Raw genomic sequence first — 12921 nt, forward strand, 5'->3', positions numbered from 1 at the left:
TGAGAAAGGGATAGGGAACCTGTGGTTCTACAGACATTGTTGGACTCCAACTCCCATCAGCACCAACCACTATGGCCATTTGCCAAGGATTAAGGAGTATTGTGTGATAATTCTCAAAATGTTACCACATACTAAATACCCAATCGTTAAACACAGCAGTGCTTTCCAACACTTCTGTGCTGCTAGATACCTTTGGATCACAGTAAAAAGGCAGTGACTTTTCTTTTTGTACTTCTCTTCATGGGGTGCAAAGAGTTTCAGCTTCTACTCACAGAGCTCACTAATGTGGTTGCTCAGCAATCCTTTGATAATTCAGCCAGATTTGTTCATGTGAAAGTAATGGAGCACCCAAAGCCCTGGGTTGTGTGAATGTGAATATCATGCATACTTTTCTTTTCAAGGTGTTAGCATGGGCAAAGCAACATCAGCAGAGATTGGCAGGGGCCCTGGCTGCACTTATCGCTAATCAAGAGCTGTTGGAAGCATTATTGACCTGGTTGCAATGGGCAGAGACAACACTTAGTGAAAAAGACAAGGAAGTCATTCCCCAGGAGATTGATGATGTTAAGGCACTCATAGCTGAGCATCAGGTAAGAGGGCCGTTGCTATGATTATGATCAAACTAGTCAGCTTCAATGTACTTATGTGCATATGCATATTTTGGAAGTTCAGGTGGAACAGAGGTTTTTAAATAAACAATTAAAAAAAATGCTTTGGCCAAGGGTTCTGGTTCACGTAGCCTTCTGTTTTTATTTATGTTGTTTTATTGTATTGAACAGCATTGTTCTGGTAAAAGGTGAAGAAAGGCAATATTAAGGAAAACTGCTCTGTTCTTGGACACACTAAACCAGTGCACCAATTCACCGTGCAATTGATTTCTCCTTTAGAATAAAGAGACAGGACAGCAAAGAAAAAGAAATTGAAAACAATAAATAAGCTGGACTGTAAGATAATACTGTATTGCTTGTTTTCAACTTTACATTCTACAATATGCCTTAGAATTGTTCTGGGACCACATAGTTCCTTCATAAAGTCAAAGTTGAGTATTTTCCTTGTCAGTAAGCCAGTTAGGAGAACTTTGTCATTACTATTTGCGACATGAGATCAATATCCTTATTGTGGGAGAAACATGCACTTTGGAACACTTAGATGTTGGTGGAAGTGCTTTCTTTTAATCTGAGCATGTAGCTCAAAAAGCCACAGCCCATATTGTTCTCATTCATGTGCTCATGGCAGACAAGGTAGTTGTGTAGGCATTCAGGTGTTAGCAAGGAGATGCTGTATCCAATGTAGATGCTAATCTAGATATGAGAGAAATCAGCATGTGAAGTAGGAGTTCTGTGCATACATGGGAGATCCCACAGACATCTGGATCAGAACCTTTGTACCCCCAAACAGGGTATGTTGCAAAATATTGTTGTGCATTGTTAGCCAAAGCAACCGCCCTTTAATTGCAGACATTCATGGAGGAAATGACTAGAAAACAGCCTGATGTGGATAAGGTTACTAAGACGCATAAAAGGAAAGCAGCTGAATCTGGTCCAATTCATTCTCATATTCCTGTACTGGATAAAGGAAGAGGAGGAAGTAAGTAATGATCTCACATATACATATGTGGTATCACATATATCATTGCCTTTAGTCATTAACTGATTATTTAAAAGCTGTCAGAATTTAACTTACTATTTCTAATTTATGAAGTGGACAGGATTGTCTACAGGGTCAGGAACCTGTGGCCCTAAAGCCAAACCTACCTTTCTGTTAGATGCCACCTGGAATCACAGGCATGTTAGGCCTCTCCCTTCTTCCTATAGAAACAGGCATGTATGCTGGGTTACCTTTTGTTTACACTGCCTTGAGAAGCAGAAGTACAGTACATTTTTCTGTATTTTAACAGGAAAGCGTTCCCCAACACCAAGCATGTATCCCTCTGGTGCACAGGCTCAGATTGAAACCAAGAATCCACGGGTGAACCTCTTGGTCAGCAAATGGCAGCAAGTCTGGCTTCTGGCTCTGGAAAGAAGAAGGAAACTTAATGATGCTTTAGACCGATTAGAGGAGGTCAGTAAACAGCAAATGTGTTTGCTATAACTAAGCCTTGGTTCATGTCTTATTGGCCACTCCTCTTCATGTGGTGGAGGACCAGGAAGATACCCTTCCTTTGACAGGCAGAAGTAGCTTATGTGTTGGTCAGTGCGTACCAACACCCAATTATGTGAAAGCCCTGCTTGTGCACCATTATTATTATTATTCACTTTTATTACAAAGGTAATTCAAAGTGATTTACATTAACTATATTTAAAGCAATTTACATTAATTATGTTAATTTCTCCCTTGCTTTTTTGTGACAGAGATATATCACATAAGCAGACATCAGCATGGAGTGCCATTGGTGTTGTGTAGACATAATATTGGGATGTATGCTCCTTCTGCTTTCCCTCTACTCCCTTCAGAACAAATTCACCACTTTCCTTGTTAGAGTTTGCCATGGTTTAGAGTTACTTGAATGGTGATCATAGTGATGATTAAAGATTTGTAAGCCCCCTTCATACTTTAGTTTCAAAAAAGGGGAATGGGGTTTTGGGGAGGGCAAGGGAAAGACTCCTAAGGTTGACTTCCAGTTTGCACATTGACATCTGCTCTGAACTTTAGCATCATGATTATATGTATATCTCACAAGACAGTTCACCTCTTTTTTTCCCATTTTTCCTTTTGTCTCAAGCTGAAAGAATTTGCCAACTTTGATTTTGATATTTGGCGGAAGAAGTATATGCGTTGGATGAACCATAAGAAATCTCGAGTCATGGACTTCTTTAGGAGGATAGATAAAGATCAGGATGGAAAGATAACCAGACAGGAATTTATTGATGGGATTCTTTCTTCAAGTAAGTTTTGAAGCAAAGTTCGATCATTTGCATATTAAATTTAATTCCTCAGAGTTTTGGAATGCTAGTAAGTCATCAGTTTCCCGAAAGGTTATTGGTAAGAGTTGTTCATTTTAACTTGAACTGTTATTTTCATCTGCAGAATTTCCTACTAGTCGATTGGAAATGAGTGCAGTAGCGGATATCTTTGACAGAGATGGTGATGGCTATATTGACTACTATGAGTTTGTAGCAGCACTTCATCCGAACAAAGATGCATACAAGCCTCTGACAGATGCTGACAAAATTGAAGATGAGGTGCTCTTCTCCCTTCCCCCCTCCCCCTCCCCGCCCCTCAGCCTCTTTCTTAAAGTATCTTTCTCTGGAATTGCATGTTGAACTTATACAGTGGTACCTCGGTTTACGAACAGCCCTGTTTATGAACTATTCAGTTTACGAACTCTGCAAAACCAGAAGTAGTGTGTGAACTTTACCTCAGTCTACAAACGGAAGCCGAACAGTGGAAGGGCACTGGCAGTGGGAGGCCTTATTAGGGAAAGCGCACCTCAGTTTAAGAACAGATTTGGTTTAAGAATGGACTTCAGGAACGGATTAAGTTCGTAAACCGAGGTACCACTGTAGTCCCATTGTTTTCTTGACCTGATTGCACAATTTACCATAAATGGCAATTAATATAATTTGCTTCTGATTGTCGTTTTGACAGGTGACAAGGCAGGTAGCAAAATGTAAATGCGCAAAGCGATTCCAAGTGGAGCAGATTGGTGATAACAAGTACAGAGTAAGTATAGAAAACAGTCATGTTATCTGTTGGATTTAGACTCACCTATTCTGCAAAGGAGTAATTTAACTAAATTAATAATATAGTGTGAAATTTGATGTATTTTCTCTTTTTAAAAAACAACACCATCATCATCATTATCATCATTTTGGACCCTATTGCATTTTTCACCAGCCACAGTGCATAAAGTGAGATGCTGCTGTTGCGTCACCCTCTTGGTTACAGGTGCTATCGCTCTCTGGGGTGAGGTGGCAACAGAGTAGTCGTGGTAGGTGCAGATGATTGAGCCCCTGTGGCCACCACTGCTGTCAACCCAGTGGTCTCCTGCCCTCATCTCTTCTCTGGCCCCCCATTGCATCCCAGCAAGCGGCAGCACCACTGCAGCCAACAGGGTCCCGCAGTGGCAGGACCCCACCTCATGCACCACAGCTGTTCTTTAATCACCCCATCTGATCTTTTAGCTTGTGATTGAAGAAGAAAAGCTACTATTATACCGCCGAAGTCACAATAAATCTTTTCTTGCATTGGAATTGTAAATAACTTTCCAAAGGAGCCTGGGTTTTGATGAAACTTCCAAGTAATAGAGCTTAATGCCTGTTACAAATATTCCATGCGTGCACCAAGTTATACCTACAGCTTTCAAGGTTTTATAGTGGAACATTCATTAACTTCTGAATTAGAATTATTATTATTTTTCCAACAGAGCAAACAGTTGGGAGTGTATTAGCCTTCCAAACATATTTGAATAAAGTTGTACTCTGTCATCACCATCCTGTCTTTTCTTTTTGTTTGATTTTGATTTCATTGAAGCATGCTTTCCTTTCTCTAGATAGAAAATGTGCCAGAAAAACCAGCAAGTAGATATCAAGGGGGGATCTACCAAATTGTCGCCCCCTTCTTTCATTTCAATTCAGCAATATCATTTTCCATGGAGAATTTGGTGGAAGGAAATCAGATTATACAGCAAGCAATAGATAGGTGTCATAGGAGTCAGGTCTGACAGCATTAACAGCCCAGACAGCTGATGTTATCAGCACATCTCTAAGCTACATACTAAATTGGAAGATTTAGAATGTGTATGTGCTGTTAGAGTGTGTTCTAGAGGATTTCCTGTTGCACTAATTATGTCTTTCTCCCATTTTCCATCTCTTGTCAGTTCTTCCTGGGAAATCAGGTATAAACAGTGGAATGTGTTATGGAGTTCTTAATATTCTTTTAATCATTTCAGCTTGCAGTGGTTTGTCCTCCCCTCCCCTTTCACCCTAAGCTAATTCATTGTTGGTCAGCTACGATGCCTCTCTGGAAGTGCTTAACTGGTTTCCTTGTTTTGGGAATTGCCTTTTTGCCTGCTGCTGCCTCATTAATGAGATTACTTTTAAGGGAACCAGATAATAGACTGCATTAATTGTTAGTGCAAATGCCTTTGGGCATTCTTCCTGTGGTTTACACACTGGAATTGCTGTTAAGATTTTACTGTGATTCATATATGGAGTATCCTTTAAATTTCCATGCTGCATTCCACTGTAAGATGATCCAGGACCTTGCACTTTTAAAAGCTTTTGCCAAAAACAAAAAGGGACATTCAATTAGAAATTGAATAGGGAAATTGCATTTCCATAAATACCATCACTGCAAATTGGGCACCATGCAGACTGCATCCCAGGTAAAGACTGCCTATTTCTGTTTTGTTTAGTGTGCAGTCCATCATTCTTCTTGCTTCTTAGATGTTAGTACAGTGGAACCTCGGTTGTTGAATGCCCCCGTTGTCATACATTTCTGCTTCCGAACGCCGAAAACCTGGAAGTAACTGCTCCGGTTTTCGAACGATTTTCGGAAGCTGAACGTACTACAGCGGCTTCCATTTTGAGTTTCCCTATTGTATTGAGGGTTCGGTTTTCGAACATTTCGGACATCGAACAGTCTTCTGGAACGGATTATGTTCAAAAACGGAGGTTCCGCTGTATCTTCCTTTCTTAGAATCTATTCCCTATGAAACCTAATAGTAAAGGAAGATTATATAGATTTTTAGAATGAGATTACTCAACATTATGCAGTGTAAAAAAATCCCATTTGTGATTTAAAGTTTCACCTACTCTGACATGAGTACAATAAGCTAAATTTTCCTTCTCATGCCATCCATGCTAATACATTATATAATCTTAACTTTTCCCTTTGTTTAGCCCACTTTGCTCCCAATTCTAAAGCCACTCCCATTTTGCATGATACGATGTTCTTGATTTCCTAGATGATGTAGTGAAGGGGGTTTGTTCTCCTGCTTTCTTCAGGAGGGTGGGTGTGGCTTTGCCTCAGCACCATTAAATGAATGAGACAGGAAGCACTGGAGCTGCAAGTGGCAATGTTGAAGCATTGTGCCGTCTGGAAAATGGGGAGAGAAATGTTCCACTCCCAAATGGGAGTTGGGGGACTGGGGCAGGTTGCTTACTCCTGACCGCAGCAGAGTGACACCTGAGATTAGGGATCATTTGGCACAACAGTAGTAGAAGTTAATTACCTAAATGGGCTCAGGGAAAGAAGAACTGGAGGGGGGAATGGTAAGCGCCCCAAAATATCATAATGGTTACAGATGGGGTTTCCCAAAACAAGATTTCCCAGGAAATCTCCCCAGACTTATTCAGGAGCTGCCATATACAATGGAACGCATTCCCACCCCCCACCCCCAAAGGACCATCAGAAAATACAGTTGATGCAGCATAAAATCTTGTGAGTAAAAAAAAGAAAGAAAGAAAATCTTCAGCCACTAATTACTTTATGTATTTTCGATTTGTTAACTTTATATGCTTTCCTCTTGTTTGGTTCCCAAAAGTAACATGCCTTTCTCCCTTTGCTTAAGCTGTGTTTCAGTAAGGTACATGAAAAATTAAACTCAGTTACATGATTTGGCTGTAAAACAAGTAGTGCTTACCTTAGCTTTTTTCCAAGGATGAAATCCGGCATTTTTTTCTAGTGTGATCTTTGGGAAGAACTCCCCATAGGTACCCACATGAAGAATCTGGTCTTACATATCACAGTAATCTGAGCTAAGAAGTGCTGAATCCCTCGTGACTATTTTTTTCTTCCAGGCAACAGAGTGGCTCTGAGATCCTACCTGTAATGGAGGATTAGTTGGAGGTGGACAAGATATTTGGATGTGTTGGATTGATAATATGGAAGAGTGAGGTCTTTTGCATTGGTTGGGATTTAAAGGTTGTAACCCTGCAGTCTGCTAGTGCACTTTTCAGATTGCACAGTACAGTTAGAAGTGAGGCAGCCATGGCTTGTCCCGCCCTTTCTCCCCTGGTCCTGTTGTCCTTCCCTTCCTCCACTTGCTGCAATGGTCAGGCCTGCAGGTGTGCTGTGCAGCAGTTTGGGGTGAATCCCAATGGCAGGAAAAGAAAAGAGCAGAACACGTTCCTATTACAGTGGGAAATGTAAATGAGGAGAGAAGCAGGTTTGGGATATTTCCCCCTTCCCCCCTGCAGCCAACCCTCCTTTAAATCTGCTACACAGGGTTGGACCCTCCATGGCAGATTTAGTGAGACTGGGGGGGGGGGTCTGCAGCGGGGAAGGGGGGAATATCCCAAACCTGCTTCTCTCCTCATTCTGCTGATGGAATCCTTACTGCCAGCTGAGTCAGGTCTCTCAGTTACAGTCTGACAACATCAGCTACGATTCATAGTGTTTTGCAATGGTAGTGTAAGGCTTCCACTGGAATTATTGGAGACACTTTATGTATTAGTGATTTGACACGAATGTCATGGAAAGGAGATTTGAAATGTGCATATAAAGAGTGAAGGAGAAACTCAGGCGGCCATCCTTATACCACATTTTAGTTCCCTATTGGCCTGGGTCAGATAATTCTATAGCAGCTTATTGAACTAAAGTATGCATGAGCCTTGTTGCCCATACACCCTGTCCTCACATTGCTCTTCCCTCCTCTCTTCCCTGCATGCTGCAATAATCCTTCAATTAAACATACTTTCCCACTACATCCAAACTGGGAAGCTATGGCTGCAGTGTTCAGAACAAGCTAGAATCTTAAACCAACTTCAGACCATGGTTTAAGATCCTGGGTTGTTCTGAACATTGTTAACCATAACAGGAAATTATGGTGAATTGAAGACTTATTGGCTTATTGCAGTATTTTAAAGAGGGAAGAGTCTGTGCGCTCTGCCAGAAGGCTCATTCATATCTCAGATTAAGGCTAAACATGTTGCCCTAAATGCAAACATGTGTTTACATTCATGGATTGGGAGAAGTAGGCTTTAAGCCACTTGAATGAGCCTGAAAATTATGCTATAATGGTGCAGAGATTTTCACCATGTATACTAATATACGAAGCAACAGAGTGTAATGAGTCCTTTAGTTCACCAACAAATTTTGCTAAGGCTACAGAATATTTGGGAGGGGAATCAGTTGTTTTTCTTTCTTTATTTCACATTTCAGTAAGTGATTGTTTACTTGTACATATTAAAGGGCCCTCAGACTTGGTGTGTGGTGTGTGCGCAAGAATGTTGTTTGAGCACCCCTTTTCAGGTACTTTCTGCATAACTGGCACATTAATGCTTTAAAACCAAAACCAGTTATAAAACCAATATGGAGAGAGGAAATATGTGTTAAAAGGAAGTATGTCTGGAATGCATGTTACATTCAAAGAGCGGAGCTATGCTTTCAAACTACTTGCATAAGAACATGTGGACAGGCTATAAGAGACCTAAGGGATTTTGCAGCATTTCCAGATCACTAAATTGAAGGACCAGCATTTATGTACTTCCTAAAACTTTGCTTTTGACAAAGTACAGCAGAAGTACAATTTTGCACACTTGTTCTCCTTAGACCAGTGGTGGCGAACCTATGGCACGCGTGCCAGAGTGGGCACTCAAAACCCTCTCTGATAGCATGCGCACAAGATGGCATGCAGGGCCATTACTGGGGGCTGGCAAAGGGACAGCCGCTCCCCCCATGCCATTGCGGGTGGGAAACGCTCCCTAAGGTGGTTGGCAGATGTGCAGCTCCCCCCCCCCCCGCCAATGTAGGCAGGAAATGCTCCCTAGAGTGCATGCTGCCCGCAGTAGCGTGGGGAGAGGGGAGAGTTGTGTGCTGGCCAACCAGCTCCCCCCCCCAAAAAAACGCTGCAATTTAAGACAGACAGGGCGCTGGGCAAGGAAGCATGGAGACAGTGGGTTGTGATGGTGTGGGTTTGGATTTTTATTTTGGTGGGGAGCGACAGCTCAGCTAGCCATCGATTAACAGAAGGGTCTGTCTCTTACCCTTGAGGACAAACAGCAGGCTCGGGCTGTGCTGCTGTTTTCAAGATCCAAGATGCAGAGCGGGGTGGGGGTGTAGAAGGAGCCTGCCCTCCCATGCCAGGGAGGGGAGCGCTACGCTGGGCCACGCTTTTGCAAAGGAAAACACACAGAAGAGGGGGCAGCTTTGCAATGTGCCACATCGGGATGCTTCTGCCTGGCTTTTGCCTAAGCCTGATTTCCCTGCCTTTCCCTCCTCCTTTTTTTGAACTCAGAAGGAGGTTGCTCTTTCTCCTGTTCTGGAGAGCGCAGACCGGGTGGGGAAGAGGGAGAGCCAGTGAGAGGGTGGGCGAGGTGTAGAAGGAGTGAGTGTTATGAAGAGGGGCTGAGAGAAGTGAAGGGGTGGAGGCGAGCTGCTCCTTGAAGACACCTCACAACAGGAGACCTTGCTGCCTGCACGCTGTGAAGCCAATGAGCCTCAGTTCTCCTTCCTGCCCACCCAAAGCCCAACCCAACATAGCAACTCCGGCTTCCCTGATGAAAGGGTCAGTCGCTTGCCAGCTGCGGGTTTCCCCAAGTCCCACGCTGAATCCTCTGTCTGTCTCTGTCTCTCTGTTTCCTTTCTGCTTCTCTCTTGTTCTCCGATGCTCGGGAGAGAAGCGCCAAAGGGGCCACAGAGAGAGAGAGAAACAGACAGACATCTATACACATCCACACACCCACATGCAGGGAAAGTATCCTGAGTGCGCTCTGCCTAACGGCCTGCTTCGCAACACACACAAGTGCTGCGGCTGCTGGGTTGCCAGTAACAAAAAGAGCAAATAATAATAATACCCCATCCATCTGGCTGGGTTTATTAATTAATTTATATCTATTTGTATGCGTGCATGCAGACAATCATTATTATCCCATATTAAATTGCCGTGTTGGCACTAAATAAGTGGGTTTTGGGTTGCAGTTTGGGCACTCAGTCTCTAAAAGGTTCGCCACCACTGCCTTAGATCCTTGGAGCTCCTGCCCCTACCATGTGAGGGTGTTTTTTTTGGCCCCCCCCCCAACTCTAAACTGATACTTGTGCTAGTGAAGCTGCGTATTTGCAACTGAAAATTACCACATCATTAAAGTTGGGGAGACTATCCTTCTGGAAGGAGATGTGAGCTCTAGCATTGGGGAGAGGGAGTCTGCAGCCTTCAAGCTGTTGTTTCTTTAGGTTTTTTTTATAAATATAAAGTATTCACAGAATTGCAGCATTATTACTTTGAGTTCAAAGGATAGTCTTGCTGGTGCTGGCCTGTTATTGTTGCGTGTTGGGGTAGTATAATGGAGTTCAGCCAGCATTCATAAAAATGAAACTTAAAAGAATAAAATAGACAGTAAAAACATTTACTAGAAAAGTGGAGACATGCCACCAATGATTCAATAGCTACCTAATTAATGACACTCAAAACCTTGGCCATCCAATGAGGCTGAATGTTGGAAGATTCAGGGCTGATAAAAGAAAGTTACTTCTTCATGCAGCTCATAAACTGTGGAACTTACTCCCACAGGAGGCAGCAATAGTTTATCAACCTAAATTAATTTAAAAGAGGATTGGACAAATTCATGGAGAGAGGGCTGTTTAAGACTGCTAGCCATGATGGCTGTGTCCTGCCTCCACAGTTGGAGGCACTAATGATTATGAAAACCAGTTGCTGCAAACCACAGGAGGGGAGAGTGCTCTTGTACTTGAATCCTGCTTGTGGGTTTCTCACAAGCACCTGGTTTGGCCACTGTAAGAGCAGGATGGCCTAGATGGGCCATTGCCCTAATCCAGCTTATTTTTTCTTTCTTCTCACACTGGCTATAGAAATACACATAATGTGTGGGAGAATGGTCACAAAATGCTAAAAAAAATAGCACCCCTTGAAGAAGGGCATCCCTGAAGAAAGATAACTGGATCCCTCACAAAAACTCTATTTGTTACATGATACAACACTTGCCTAGAAAAGCCCTTTAGTGGCTATTCTAAGGGGCAGCTTTCCAGAAGGCTGTTATTTTTTGAAATAACAATAAAAGTTTGTTTTTTCTGACTTATTCAGTGGTCATCACTGTAATATTTGTTCTGTAGATCAGTGTCCTCATAATGAGTTCTAATCCATATTTCGGTGGAAATATTCTTATCATTTTTTCAAGGAGAGATCAGTGAAGGTTTCAGTATTGACAGTACAATTCCATGATACAATAGCTTCCTGTATTACATGACTAATTTTTCTCCTTTGAAAAGATCTGAGAAACATCCATGTGGCTCTCAAGAATCAAGGGGGGAGGGGCAATCAAACCTAGCAGCATTATACCCTTGTGCTCTGCCTCCCTCCCCTCCCCCACCAATCTCATTGCTACCTTTTGGGTTAATGCAGTTGCATTCAACTTGAAAACAACCTTTACCATATGCATAATGCAAAACTCTTTGGTGATTTTTCTACTAATGATTTAGGAGCTTATTGTGCGTGGCTAATTTTAACCCTCTTGGCTTGGAGCGCACTGTGCTGTTTAGAACTTGTAGGAAACCTTGAGCTTGATTTCCTGTCTTCCTGCACAGTTTGGTGACTCCCAGCAACTCCGTCTTGTCCGCATTCTGCGGAGCACAGTTATGGTTCGAGTTGGAGGCGGATGGATGGCACTTGATGAGTTCTTAGTGAAAAATGATCCTTGCAGAGGTATGTAGGAAGACTTCTTTACATATGACTATTAAACCCATTAATAGTGTATATACAACTGCTGTCATGGATTAACTAGGGTAGAAGAGGTTAGAAGGATGAAATGTAAACTGTATAAATCCCTGGTTTAGTTAAACACTGATTCACATGCCCTACTTATATACATCTTGCTATTTTTAAGGACTACCTACTGAAGATACTGTAGACCAGAGCTTTCCAAACTCTTTGTCGCGACACGTTAATGTGTTGGCTGCAGTGTGTAGGTGTGTCACACAAACGCTCCCCACGCTCCTCCCAGAGCTGGAAAGGGGTTAGTTTAACCTCTGGTTTGCTAGTAAAACCGAATTACTGTGTCGTGGAATGATGCAAAACTGAATTACTGTCCCGAAACGATGCATGTTTAAAAAGTGTCTCACCAACATGAAAAGTTTGGAAAGCGCTGCTGTATACTCTGGCTATGCATTGCATTCACCATGTGAGAGCTTGACTTGCAAGGAATTTCTTTGGCTCTCTCACACCAACAGAATGAAAAGCTGTCAGGAACACAGAAACCACACATACAGGAAAGGAGGAAGTGCTGGTTTCCCTTTCCTGTCCATTGGTTATCTCCCCTTTTCTCTGTTGTTAGCTAATTTTCCCTCAGAGTTGGGAGGGGGGAAGAGCAGAAACTGTGGTGGGACCACTCTTATGGTGAGTGTAACATGTAGCCTGGCTCATGGTGAACAGCTGAAGGGGAAAATGGCTCACTGGTTTGTGGCCTAGATCTTCCAAGGATTCTAATCTATTGAGCCCAGATTTGTAAGCAGATTTCACTGTAGCATCTTAACAGCCTTATAAGCCTAAAACCTGATTCACAGAAGAGGGTAGCCTGGGTTTGGTTGAAATCATTTCTGGGTCCTAGGTCTGCCTGCTGTGTGTGTTGATAGAATGCAGTAGGCATGGGATTGGTTGGGCTAGGCTCACCAAGAGGTGAAGTGAAGCAATCACTTTGGGGGGCAAAATTCCAGAAGTTCAGTGGAAATGGTAAGTAAAATAGTAACTACTTGCTAATCCCAGAGGGAATAATATAAAGGGCATCACCCAGTTTTATGTTGTGAATGTACAAAAGGAATGTTAAGATGGGGTGGTGAATGTAGTGTTGTATTTCTCAAAAATGAAAAGTAGCTACAGAAAACATTATTGGGCATATATTAGATTATTTTTCTCTGTAGTTAAAACTGTGAATTCTATACGTAATGCTGCAAGTTCAGCCTGAAAAGTAAACATTGTGGTGGTATACATGCTTCTTTGGGCTATATATTTCTTTTTCCTAATTCTTA

General features: G+C 42.4%; 1 protein-coding gene across 26 annotated transcripts in view; it reads left to right on the forward strand.

Moving 5' to 3' along the window:
* Nucleotides 1-12921, forward strand: part of LOC309366917 (dystonin-like) — a 301144-nt gene that overhangs the window by 281002 nt on the left and 7221 nt on the right. For 23 of the 26 annotated variants that reach the window (XM_081905876.1, XM_081905879.1, XM_081905854.1 and 20 more), the window contains 8 exons: nt 402-590; nt 1458-1587; nt 1898-2061; nt 2723-2885; nt 3028-3182; nt 3589-3663; nt 4820-4837; nt 11485-11602. In XM_081905876.1, coding sequence (XP_081762002.1) covers nt 402-590; nt 1458-1587; nt 1898-2061; nt 2723-2885; nt 3028-3182; nt 3589-3663; nt 4820-4837; nt 11485-11602 — 1012 coding nt within the window. The remainder of the gene's footprint in view (nt 1-401; nt 591-1457; nt 1588-1897; nt 2062-2722; nt 2886-3027; nt 3183-3588; nt 3664-4819; nt 4838-11484; nt 11603-12921) is intronic. The other 3 variants (XM_081905865.1, XM_081905877.1, XM_081905870.1) reach the window with 1 other exon arrangement.

The sequence above is a fragment of the Podarcis melisellensis genome (assembly GCF_964234715.1).
Source record: "Podarcis melisellensis genome assembly, chromosome: 3".
In the NCBI taxonomy this organism is placed as follows: Eukaryota; Metazoa; Chordata; class Lepidosauria; order Squamata; family Lacertidae; genus Podarcis; species Podarcis melisellensis.